We start from the raw sequence: 12,753 nt of genomic DNA, 5'->3' as shown, positions 1-12,753 counted from the left end.
ATTTCACATGGTGGTAGCAATGACAGTTTAAGTTGTTTAAAACAGACTTGAATATGACAATATGTATAACCAATTTTCCTATTAACTTGTGAAACCCAAAACCCCAGTCTGGTCTGTTGAGGGTGTTTTGCTAGCATTATGGAAGTCTTGTGAGGTTGTTCCTCTGAGTTTTAAATATCTCTGGTACCAGGCAGCTAGAAGCGAACCAGTGCCCAAATGATATACAGTATGACTGTGTAAGACTGATCTCTTGCATCTCAATCATCATCGCAATGGAAATTATCAAAATGACTGCAGGTGACTGCCAACTGAATAATCTACAAATACACTGCATCATAAATAAATAATGTGTAGATCAGTTAGTAAGTCCCAATATACCCATGATGCAATGTATTTTCGATAATCTTGAATACAGACAATATCTGTTGTGCTGATCGTAGCAATATAATTTTATTGATCGAACCTTTAAAAATGTGGTTTTGTTTCCCTTTTATTTGGTTCGATGTTTATTTCATCCTGATCACTTCCTGTATGGGTTCTGGTTTTAAAGGAGCAACTTAGCTGAATGTAGCCCACAGATGATGACTAATGCCCGCGCGTAGTAGAATGGTAAATATCCTCCTGTATTATTATTTATTTGTAAACAGGAAGGCAATACTTCTGCATCTGTATAATTTGTAACCACTGTATGTTAATCTGTCTTGAGTTTCCCCCCATATTTAGTCTTGTTAATATCACTTAGACATACAGTCATATAAAAAAGTAAGTACACCATTTATGTAATTGAAATAAACATGAAATTGGCTTCTGCAAAGTTAGTATGTCTGTCGAAAAGCTGAATCGAACGTCTTGCAACAGAACAATGTTCCCAAACACATAAGCAAAGCTAAGCGGAGGTTTATGGAATGGATGAGTCAAAGCCCAGATCTGCATCCTATTGAATTGCTGAGGTGAGACTTGAAGCGTGCAGTGTATGCAAGAAAGCCCTCGAACATGACACAGTTGGAGCAGAACTTTAAAGAAGATGAGGGAAAAAAATCCTCCCAGAAACAACTAAATTATTTCTGCCAAAGGTGACAACACCAGCATTGAAGCAAGGGGTGTATATTTTTTTCTACACTATGAAATTGCATTATTGTTGAATAAATAATTATTTTGCAAAGTATAATCTTTAAGTGTAATTTGTTGTATGGTTACCTTTATCTGTCAATAGTGTTAAAGTGAAGATTACCTATGCATATATCAAAATACGTAAAACAAAGAAACCTTCCAGGGGGTGTGCCTTTTTGCATTATTGTGTGCTGCCTAAGTGAGCTACATTGAGTTAGTCCTTTAAAGGTAGACAAAGCATAGCTGAGGGAAGTAGGGTTGCTGGGGGAGCCTTCCCTGTAGCCTAAGCTTAGGGCCCGCAAAAGCCTAAAGCCGGCACTGCCTTGACGAGATGGGCGCACGTTGTCCGTCATCAACTGAATCTGTCCACGTGCACTGTTTTCGACTGACAGTGAAGACATGGATGCATTTAGCTAATGTCAGTGGCTGTTAAAGTGGATCAGAAGGAATGCAAGCAACTGCTGTCTGCGTAGGTACTGCATTTGGCATTTTCATTTAATCGGGTCTACCTTTAATTCAGGGTCCAAACTCCTTTTGGGTTTTATAGTAGCAAGTGTCAGGGGTCACATTTCAAATATGGCTTTGGTTGATTGACAACACTCTTATGTAGATGTGTTATGGCGTATAAAACGTATAGGCTAGTCAGGGATGTTTTCAGGGCCTATTTGCTTGGCTTTGTATGAACTTGACTCTGCTGTTAAGTCCTCAGTTTGAAGTGAAGCTCAAAATAGTTATCCTTGGTGTTTTCAGCTTTCATATAAGTCAAATCGTTGTATATTGATTGTAATTTTCTAAGGCTATAATTTGTGCATTCACCAAATCGATTTTAATACAAAATAAATGTATTGTATTAACTGTAAAATGCTTGTCTAATGTCACTGAGAACATTTGTGCAAACTCACTGTTAGTAACGGTGCGTGAAGCAGTTAAAACCTTGAAAATAGCGCCATCCACAGGAATTTCAAACTAAATGGGCTACATTTAGTTAAACGTAGGAAGCGTTGATAAATGCATATAATCAACTGACTAGTCTTGCTCCGTAGTGGCAATACAAAGAAAATGTTTATTCTCTTTTTTTTTAAAGGGAATACATCTGTTGTCTAAGACTTAGGGGAATTTAACTTAATTACGCATCACAGTGCTCATGAATTTAAGTCTTATTGTGGTCTATTCGCTGTGTTTCAAGCTATCACTTAGTTGATAGAGGTCTTGAACAAGCAGGATAAGAAGTGTCCGGCAAGGGTGCCATTGCTGTCCGATGACAAGTGGACTGTTTTTACACCTTCCTTCTAAATAAGGAAGCGGCCTGTCAGACATATGACCACCGACCCAATTTGGGAGCTGCCGAAGTGCCCATCACGTACCGCAGTTCCTTAACGCTACCCAATGAGGTCTTTCCGATTCCCGGTTTTACGCGTGGTGTGGCAGAATTGCGTTGAACTCTCCACAGACTTGGCACTGCAATTCAGCGCTTCTTTTCGCTTGCAAGTTCACTCTCCTCATCCTGTTTTTCGACGGGGCAGCGGTGGAGTCAGCATGATGTCATTTAGAGATGCGATAGCCTGGCAAGGTGAAGCAGGATTTTGGTAAGTGGTATGTGGTATTCTCAATGGCTTGCGGTGCCCACAGAGAGTGAGAGAGAGAGTGAGAGAGACCGAGAGGGATAGAGAGAGAGAGGCGCGGACCTGCAAAACATGGTAATCATCACCGCCACCACCTCAAGCTCTGCCGCGCGCTCTCCCATTTCTACTCCTCTGCACTGGGGCTCTCGTCTCATGCCTACAGCCCTGATCTGCGTTCCAAAAATAATCCCCTGCCAGCATGCCGAAGGAAGAAAAACAAGAAGAGTGGTATTTTTAGGGCCATTGACCACGTGCCCCGAAGGTAAACCGGATGGCCATTGCGCAAAGGCTCCTCATCAGTATGTCCTACGAGGCCAGCACGCACTGGACGTTGACTACGATTGTTCTCTTGGGGTGCCTAGTGGGGATTTTGTCATCATATCCTATTCCAAGCAGGACAAATGCAACTTTATTGGAGAAAAGATGGGAGACCCTCTTCTCCCGCTCCATTCTGGGCATCTCGGGGGAGAAATCGGACCTGAACTGGGAGAGTGACTATTTGCTGGGTATCAAAAGAGTGCGGAGGCTCTACTGCAACGTGGGCATCGGGTTTCACCTTCAGGTCCTCCCAGACGGCAGGATAAATGGTGTACATAATGAGAACCAGTACAGTGAGTTCCTACCAACGATGTAATGCAATAGACGTCACATAAAGGGGTCGTCAATAAGTATTGATAGAACAGCGTCTAATAGCCCATTTATTTGCATGTGTCATCAGCTGCAAAGGGAGCACTGAATGTCTTCACGAGCAAAGACACATCTATTATTAAAAACAGTATCTATCGGTGCTAAATACCTCCCTAAGCTCAAACATGACATGAATGTATGGACGTATTTAGACAACTTATTTTTACACTGACTACAGCTCACCAGAAACCGTGCACGTCCAAAATGACAGTTATTGCATGATAGCCTAAGCCTATACTTCGCTGAGCAAATATTTAAAAAATGATCGTGGGAAAATATGTAGAACAAAGACTCAGCATCCCGCGCCGCAACCTGCAAGGTTAACACCCACAGACGCGGAGCACATGCTACACACCTAGCCCATAACCAAACCATATTTAATGCCAATATTATGTATTTTTTTCTATATCTAATATCTGGTATTTTGTTCAATTAGGTCTAATAGAGATCTCAACGGTAGAGCGAGGAGTGGTTAGCTTGTATGGGGTGAGAAGTGAGCTGTTTGTCGCAATGAATAGCCGAGGAAGGTTATACGGAACGGTAGGTATGCACAGTAATCAATTTAATGTCCTGCAATATTTGTTTATGGTTTCGAGAATTGTGGCCTGGGCCATCATGACTGTTCGGTTTATTTGCATGTCATATACGCTATTGGGTGTGACGATATTCAAGTGTGTTGTGAATTAATGAGGCCATGCGAGAAGAAATAGGCATATGATTATGGAATGACTGCCTATTTGGTGGATGACGAGGGTTCAATATGTTTCCCCCTTAATGGTACATTCAGTTAGGGGCCTGCTTACGGTCGATTTGCCTTGGGCAATAATGATGAGGTTAACAGACGCATACTTGTGTCACGCGCTGTATACGGCCCTGCGTGCGGAGGAACCCCCCTCCCCACACACACACACTCACTTCAGATCCTGTCACCGCGACTTGAAATTGAAATTCAATGAGAATATTATTTCTAAGTTAGGTTCAATTCATCGGTCTATGTCTCACTGATTGAAATGCGTCCTCTGACTTAGGCGATTAACAAATTGATAGGCCTATGTCAGTACGGATAATTTCATAAATTAATCCATTTTGATGGAATACTCGGATGGATGTCATCAACTCTTCGTCTAGTCATATGTTCAGCTCATGTTATGCCTTTTCACAATGAAGCCCATTATTGTAGAATATGGTCAGAAAGGTTAACAATGAAAGAAAAATATGTTAACAACTCTGAAAAATATGAGTGTTATTTGTTTATTAAAATAGCTATTAACAAAGCGCGAGATGCGCCCAATTCCCACAGCTCTCTGCGCGTGAGTGAACAGGGTACAGTTACATTGTGTATGCAAGTAATTATGACCTTAGTTAATAGGTTACAAACGCATTCACACAACACGAGTGAGAAATAACTGGCATTTAGTATTCCACCCAATGTCAGGCTTTGCACCATCCTTTGATTTGAAATACTAATTTAGGTCCAGGTAAAAACCTTCCACAGCGATAAGACCCATTTCTGTGGCTTGTTTCTTGACTCATCGCTCAGTAAAAAAAAACAATATTCACTTTCATTGAGAGTTTCTCAGCTATAAACATTATGACTCCCCTAACATAGACAGCTTTACCAACGGTAGAAACTTTATCATGGGTATAGCGACAAATTCTGTTACTTTTTTAAGGCTGCACTTGCAACTTTGGTTTGACTTATTGAATTCCTTGTTTGTGGGTGGCATTCCAGGCTGGTCTCAGACAAGATTGTACACGTAAATCTTTGACAGACTTATTTTTATATATACAGACAGGCCACTGGTAGAAGTGATGAGCACATTTACAATTAAATAGAGTGGCTGTTTAAAAGTGCATTCTTTTTACTGATGAGGCACTGGTGATTTCTTTCTTGTTGTGTTCTAACCTTAACCCCAGCACTGTGAGGCCTAGCCTTAAACCTAGCCCAAACATAATTTAAACCTTAAATGTAATTCATAATATATCATACGTTTTTGTGTATTCATCAGTTATGTTTTAGTAGCATTCGTAACATGACACATTTGAACAAATGCACAACATATTCTTAGTTGTAGTAGCACCTTGGAATGTACCGTAACCTAAAATATCATACAAATTTGTCTGTCACAGGTTTACGTATACTAAGTAACATATTCCCCTGAGACCAGGTTGGCCATTCGGCTGAGCTCAGCAGTGCAGCTCTGCTCCATATCCACCGGCTGCTGCTTTGTGTGTGCGCTCCCTCCCCCTCCTCTCTCTCCCATAGCCTGCCTTTCCCAGCTGCTACAAAGAAGCAGTAGAACTTGCCAATATCATTGTTTTAGAGCACACATGAATTTGGAAAACTAAATTTGAATATCGTTCACTAACTTAGAGCAATGGATTGGCTTGCAGTTAGATGCAGGGGCCATGCACATCTGCTCTGTGTCTGTGTGCGTCAGCTCTGTGTATTGATCGAATTTGAATGTATTTCTCGCCAAAGAAAAAAATGACTACTCATTTGGTGACTTGCTTTCTTGCCAATATGTATCTCCAGCTCCCACAACCAGATTTGTGCACGGTCACCTGCTTGCACACCGAGCCTTGAAGTGGTACCACACAGCACATCTGAAAGGGAGTACACCTTCTCTGGAGTGGATAATAAAGCACCTTTGCAAAGTGCTTTTATACTATAAGGTTCAAAGGCAGAGTTGAACCATTAGGGTAAAAAAAGAGAAAGATGTACTAAGATGCCAAAATGCGACAAACTGTCAAAATAAAGACCAGGAGTGATTGGATTAGATTTAATCCTATTCACCTCAGTTTAGCATTGTCTAGCACAAACAGCTGGAGTGGTAGGGCCCCTGTGGTAGGGCCCATGGAGTGGTAGGGCCCCTGGAGTGGTAGGGCCCCTGTTAGCATGCCTTCAACAGCCTGCTTGAAATCAGTCCCAAACAGCAACATTTACCATGAAATAACTTTAGAAATATGAGTATGACATTCCAGCAGTCTTAGTTCATTTCAAATTGCAGTTTTAAACATTACTAATATTTTGGATAGATTTTCAGGGGTGGTAATTTATGGTGTAAGAAACAATGTTGTTATTTATGAATGTTAGTTGAGTGAGAGATGTGCTAGTCCACACAATCGTGACCTTCTATTAACAAAAAAAAACTTGCTACAATATCTTGATGCATGGCTCCCCCTAATTCACATGTCAACCTTTTATTATTGCATGACAAGTATTTTCCTGTTTTATTGAATCGTGTACAGTAAAATAAGTTACTAGAGGAGCTGAACTGTAGGCTATAAAAAAGGAGAGTTGCACATTTAATCTCCCAGTGATTTATTGAGTAAAAGACCTACTTTAAGCACTTTCGCAACAAATTACTGTGAGTTTAAACATAGAAGGTTGGTTTCAAGAACACAGATAAAGCCTAGTCCTGGACTTTTTTTAGTACAGCTCTAGGCTTAATCTGTGTCCACAAAGCCGACCCAAAGTGTACAACGATCCTCACTGGTATAGCCAACAATGTATCTTGTACAACTATATTAAATTGCCAACTGTGCAACTTGTCTTGAGCATTGTTTTTTCTTAGACCAATTCCCCTTTGTTATTTTCAGACAGTCTTCCACGATGAGTGCAAGTTCAGAGAGAGCTTGCTGCCAAACAACTACAATGCCTATGAGTCTTCTGTTTACAGAGGCTCCTACATCGCCCTCAGCAAATATGGCCGCCGGAAGAGAGGCAACAAGGCCACGACCGCCATGACTGTCACACACTTCCTCCCCCGAACATGAGAAAAGAAATCGCAATAAGTCACTTATTTGCACATACGGATTGTTTTCCAGGTAACATTATATGTATACATGCGTACACCAATACAAATGAACTGCAAAAGAAATACCACTGTATATGATAGTAGTTATTCAGTCTTTATATGTATATTTCGGGAGCTTTCTTTGTATTAGAACATATGGATATGCCCTTCATTGCTGCTTATTATTTAAATCAGTACTATATACGGGGTCGAGAAGCTTCATCTGTCCGCTTCACTTTATATGGGTGCTTGCCAAAACTGGCGGAGACATTGCCCTGTCAGTGGATGACAGTTAAGCTCCGCCCAGCCTGGCCTCTAGAAGTGAAATGGATACTTTTTATTACCTCAAAGCACCACGTCCCTGAATGAGAAAAAAAAAAAAAAACGTGTGCATGAAATTTCAGAGAAGAATGCCTGTTTACTTTGAACTTTTGTCACTATCCGTCACGGACTAGATGTGTCAACGTTGCGTGTCGGCTGCGTGTCAACGCTGTATCGTGGCCTAGCAAGGGGCAAGCAGAGCACTCACCAAATGTTCCGCTTTGTGATGAGGTGGTGGGTGCCTTGGATTCCTCCATGCCGCCCCTTCCATTGCATGCGAGATACGCGCCCCTCAGTCAGAAATAGGGATGACGCGCAAGTCATCCCTCCCTCGGACCCCCCGGGGGGCCTTAGCCCAATTCCTAGAGGGCCACAAGTATCTTCAGTTGATTTTCTTTCCAGAATTAGATCAATTAAGTAATTGAGACTCTGTCGGACCGCCCCCGGGGGGCCCGGAGGAGTCTTATCGCCATCGGTGTGGGAAGATTGAACTGTATGTCCCCCCCACCCTAGGGGGGGCTTTGACAATCCCAGCTTTTATGAGGCTTAAGATGGTCAGTATGGATTGAAATGTGTCTGGTCTTGGACCGACTGGGAGCCTGCTGTATCGATCAAACAGTTTGATTTGATGCGGGTTGATACAAGTCTGGTCTTGGACCGACTGGGAGCCTGCTGTATCGATCAAACAGTTTGATTTGATGCGGGTTGAAACAAGTCTGGTCTTGGAGCGACTGGGAGCCTGCTGTATCGATCAAACAGTTAGATTTGATGCGGTTTGAAACGTGTCTGGTCTTGGACTGACTGGGAGCCTGCTGTATTGATCAAACAGTTAGATTTGGGTTGAAATGTGTCTGGTCTTGGCCCGATTGGGAGACTGCTGTATCGATCAAACAGTTTCATTTGATATGGGTTGAAAAGTTTTGTGCGCTGGATTGAGAAATGTAAGCAATTACAGTATCTCCATTTCTGCGGTAAATGTTGCGCTGCATAAGTAGGGCTTGTTTTCATGTGCACTCTGGAAATAAAGGTCTGCTAAATTAATTTGAAGTAATGTAAATATTCCTGTACACATTTTTGAGAAGCGTTGCCTATTTTATGCAACTGAGATTTGCGAATAATATTTCAGGTAACGCAATCTGGCTATAAAATCAATTATCTGATATTTAGATAATGACGATTGTAGTCATAGGGACCTGTTTCTCTCTTTCATAGCTCAAACCGATCATTAAGTTGTACGGTCACATGTGGAAGAAACATAAAAAGCAATGTCTCCAGGCAATTCACCAAAGGCTTACAGTAGTAAAGTTTGTGCTTTGTACAGTATTGCAGCATACTTGAAGTCGTTGTCGCTTGCTCTTACTGAATACTGTTTCTGTAATATAGGACAACATATACAGGGCTGTACTGACATACAGTAGAGGACGTATGGGGCCGTGCATGGGGCACCCATGGTTGTTTCAACCTACTGAGGACGCAGATCATGTTGGACAAATTACTCTCCAAATACCTGAGCAGACCCCCCCCCCCACCCCCCCCACCCCCCCCCCCCCCCCCCCCCCGGCTTGTTGACACTATAAAGCCCTTTGTTCAACTGCGGCCTTGAGATTCCAGAAGTATCCTTCCTTTGCGATCCTGAATTATTTCAGTCCAAGGACGGAGTCCCGGACCTCTTTCACTGTGTGGCACGTGACGTCCAGGCAAAAGAGGGGTCACTTGACCTGTGTTCCCTCTGTGATTCCTTCATTCATGGATGGCGTGTGGCTTGTTACATTGATGGAAAAGTGTACCTTGCATGAATGACCTGAGGGGATTTTTAGGTCCAGTGGTTAGCGGATTCTGGACCTCTCTGGCTGAGCATGGGCTTGTTGGAAATGGAGTGGCGCAAAGGTGTGTGATTATTGCTGTGCTACAAGTATGGTTGACCTGTCGGTGATAATGAGACATTTTGTCATCTTTTAACCTCTTTTAGCATTTTTGTCATTTACACCTGTTCAATTATTATTCCAACATAGCAATTTGTAGCCGGCTCTGAAATGCATATGAGCTGGTTCTTACCCTCAGCCAAGCTCCCAAAGTTGTGTGGTGAGACAGGTCATTAGCTGGATGCCGTGTCTGGTTGGGATGGGACACAGGAAGCATCTGTGTCCGCAGCCGTCATACTCCAAAGTCTGACACCACCAAAGAGACAGAGGAGGTGCCCGTCAGATTAATTCACCTTGAGTCAGGAATAAGCTGGAATGGTGTCGATGTGCTGGCATCCAGTCCTTTCTGGACAATGACAGACAATTGGAAAGGCCTAACAGAAAGATGGTGTTGGCTGTGGACCGTCATGAGACAAAACCTGACATTATCTGGATAGTGCAGATGTGCTATGAAGAGGAACTCTGGTCAATAGATGAGTGTCCCACAGAGAGAGAAGTGCATCCTGTTCCGGCAAAAACCTGCCTAAACCTAATTTTGATTGAGGATTTTGGTCTGAGACAGGGTGTTGTCACTTTAAGACGAGCTGATCTCTTTTTAAAAGCAGTGTGTTTTTGGAATAGCATGATTTCCGGGGTGATCATGTGATCGGAACGCACCTTTACCCAAGCCACTGAAGTGTTCAATGCAGCCTTGAGAACAGGTGGTCCTCCTAGGACGTTTACTGTGCTAGTTATGGACTGAAAACCACAAGATAAATTTGTTGCTTCATCTGCCGAGTAGTTTTCTCCCTGCAGCTAGCACCAGATCAAGCTTAGAAGAGCAATGTCTTGATCGCCTCCAATTCTGGATGATGATCTGTAATGTAGGAATGAATAAAAGCACAATTGTGCTTTTCAGGGTTAATAATGGTGTGTGCTGGTCAGGGTTAATAATGTAGCAGGATTCTTAGTTTCAATTAACCTGGACTACATAGCACTCTCTTCTCTGCCCCTTCTACTCCACAGACGTGATCATAACACGCAATGTGAATCTTTATGGAAGTGAATAATACCTGTTTTTAGAACAGCATCCTGCAATGCTTGTCATTAATATATATATATATATATATATATTTTGTTCCTCTGTCACAATTGCTTCTTAATTCATTAAGCCTACACATGTAAGTCTTGTACCAAATGTATTAAAAGTTGTTCAGAGTTTTAGACTCTGAGATGGCATTGAAGCCCAAAGTAACTTACAGTACAACTCATTGCAGGCGTTCAAACTCGTGCAACGTCGCCGCCCACGGCTGGTAGCAGATTAGGGAAGGGCGACAGTGGATGAGGGAGAAACAGTAGTTGAGGAGTCAGGGGTGGTATCAGATTAGGTAGGGGTTGGTAGCGGACAAAAAGAGATGGCAGCGGATGACAGAGGGATGGTAGGGGATCAGAGAGGGATTGTAGCAGACGATGGAGGGGTGGTAGTGGATGAGGCAAAGGTTGTGGTTTGATGAGGGAGCGGAGGTAATGGATGAAGCAGGGGCAGTAATGGATGAGGCCGCCAGGGTTGTAGTGGATTAAGGAGGGGTGGCAGTGGATGAGTGAAGGGTTGTAGAGGATGAGGGAGGGGTGGCAGTGAATGAGTGAGGGGTTGTAGAGGATGAGGGAGGGGTGGCAGTGGGTGAGTGAAGGGGTTGTAGAGGATGAGGGAGCAGTGGTAATGTGTCTGTGTGTGTCCCTGTGTGTTGGCAGCCTTAGTTTTTGTTCTCTCTAAGTTTTATATTCCTGCACTGAGGGGAGTGGTCTTCCTTCTGAATCCCCCTCCTACTTTTTAACATATACCTCACCTTCTGCCTTAGTTCCAATTTATTGAAATGATTGTAAATTAGTTTGAAACAACAGACTTCTCCAATCACTTGTTTCTGAAAAATGATGAGGAGTAAGAATACTAATATATAAAAAATGGTTTTCCTTTTATTTTTGTACGTATGTGCTGTGCACAGAAGTTAACTGTATTCCTGAAATGTTAATAAAAAATGTTTTATACGGGTTGTTGTTATTTTATGTTTTTTGTGAACTGTGTTTATTATGATTGAACCTTCTATGTATTGGGTTTGTCAAGGCTGTGATGGCAATTTCATCGATCAGAACTCTTAAAGGAGGAAGTACAGAGACAAAATTCTCTTGGCACAATTTAATTGTGTATTTGCAAATAGAGAGACGCGTCAAACGCTTACGAACATAATCATCAGAGGAGCCTCTAACTTAATACATGAACAGTTAGTATTTATAGAGGAAAAAGGGGTGTGGTAAATTGCTGCCCATCTGTCTTGTCAATAAAACACATCCTCCTTCACCCTGAGCATTTTGGTTAGAGAAGTAGGTAATGGGCAATTCTATGCTATGAATCACCTCTAAATACATCTCTGGAAGAAATTAAGAGACCACTGCAGCTTTTTTTAAGTGAAGAACAAAAGCGTTCAATTTGCAGTGGTCTCTTAATTTGAACCCTTCTGTTCTTCCCACAGAACCTTCCTTTTCAACTTTTTTGGAAAGGAAAGAAAAATGGCGCAGTGGTCTTTGAATTTTTACCAGAGCTGTATATTCCAAACAAAAGCCATTGTTAAACAAACCATTACAACTCTATGCAAGAGTCACTTTCAACAATTTGACCAAATTTGTTCACACAAAAAGCAGATGTTATGTTCGGTAACACTTTATTTTGCGAGTCCCAAAAGTGTTTCTGTCAATGCTTTACAGATTATCTACCGACTATCAGTAACATTTTAATTGATATCTACTAACCCATACCTGAACCCCTAAACTAAACCTTATCATAAACATAACCTTAACCTTTGCAAGCCATTTCTTATTAACAGATAGTAATACTATCAACAAACTTTCAACAAACCATCTACAGAACATCTATAGATGGAAATTGGGACTCTGAAAACCTAAAGTTTTGTAACAGAATGACAGTCAAATCTCCCTGTTTTTAATGTGATCATGATTTTCAAAACCCCTTTAAGTTTCCATTATGATATGACACCTTTCGTAAAAAATCTACTTCGGTTATTAAACAGTCCAATAGGTGAAGCAGATCAACACCGAGTGACAGAATGACTGTAACCATGATTCAATGGGTACCTGCTCTATATTATGGGTGCCAATAATTTTGGAGGTGACAGTGAGATTGGAGCTCCCTCTTCTGTCAGAAATAAACATAGCCACATTTTGTGAAACATAGGTTCCCTAGTCCCTCCCACTGATGATGTGATGCATGTGTTTATTTTTTCTCTCATCCCCATTAGC

General features: G+C 41.9%; 1 protein-coding gene across 1 annotated transcript; it reads left to right on the top strand.

The window, feature by feature from the left end:
- Window positions 1-2,662: 2,662 nt before the first annotated feature.
- Window positions 2,663-9,063, top strand: fgf6a (fibroblast growth factor 6a). The gene is made up of 3 exons (XM_010883498.4): window positions 2,663-3,343; window positions 3,856-3,959; window positions 7,023-9,063. The coding sequence occupies exons 1-3, from the start codon at window positions 3,004-3,006 to the stop codon at window positions 7,197-7,199; spliced, it is 621 nt and encodes a 206-aa protein (XP_010881800.2). The 5' UTR covers window positions 2,663-3,003; the 3' UTR covers window positions 7,200-9,063.
- The last annotated feature ends 3,690 nt before the right edge of the window (window positions 9,064-12,753 follow it).

This window comes from Esox lucius, chromosome 19, assembly GCF_011004845.1.
Source record: "Esox lucius isolate fEsoLuc1 chromosome 19, fEsoLuc1.pri, whole genome shotgun sequence".
In the NCBI taxonomy this organism is placed as follows: Eukaryota; Metazoa; Chordata; class Actinopteri; order Esociformes; family Esocidae; genus Esox; species Esox lucius.
This window is presented reverse-complemented; position numbering and strand designations above follow the sequence as displayed.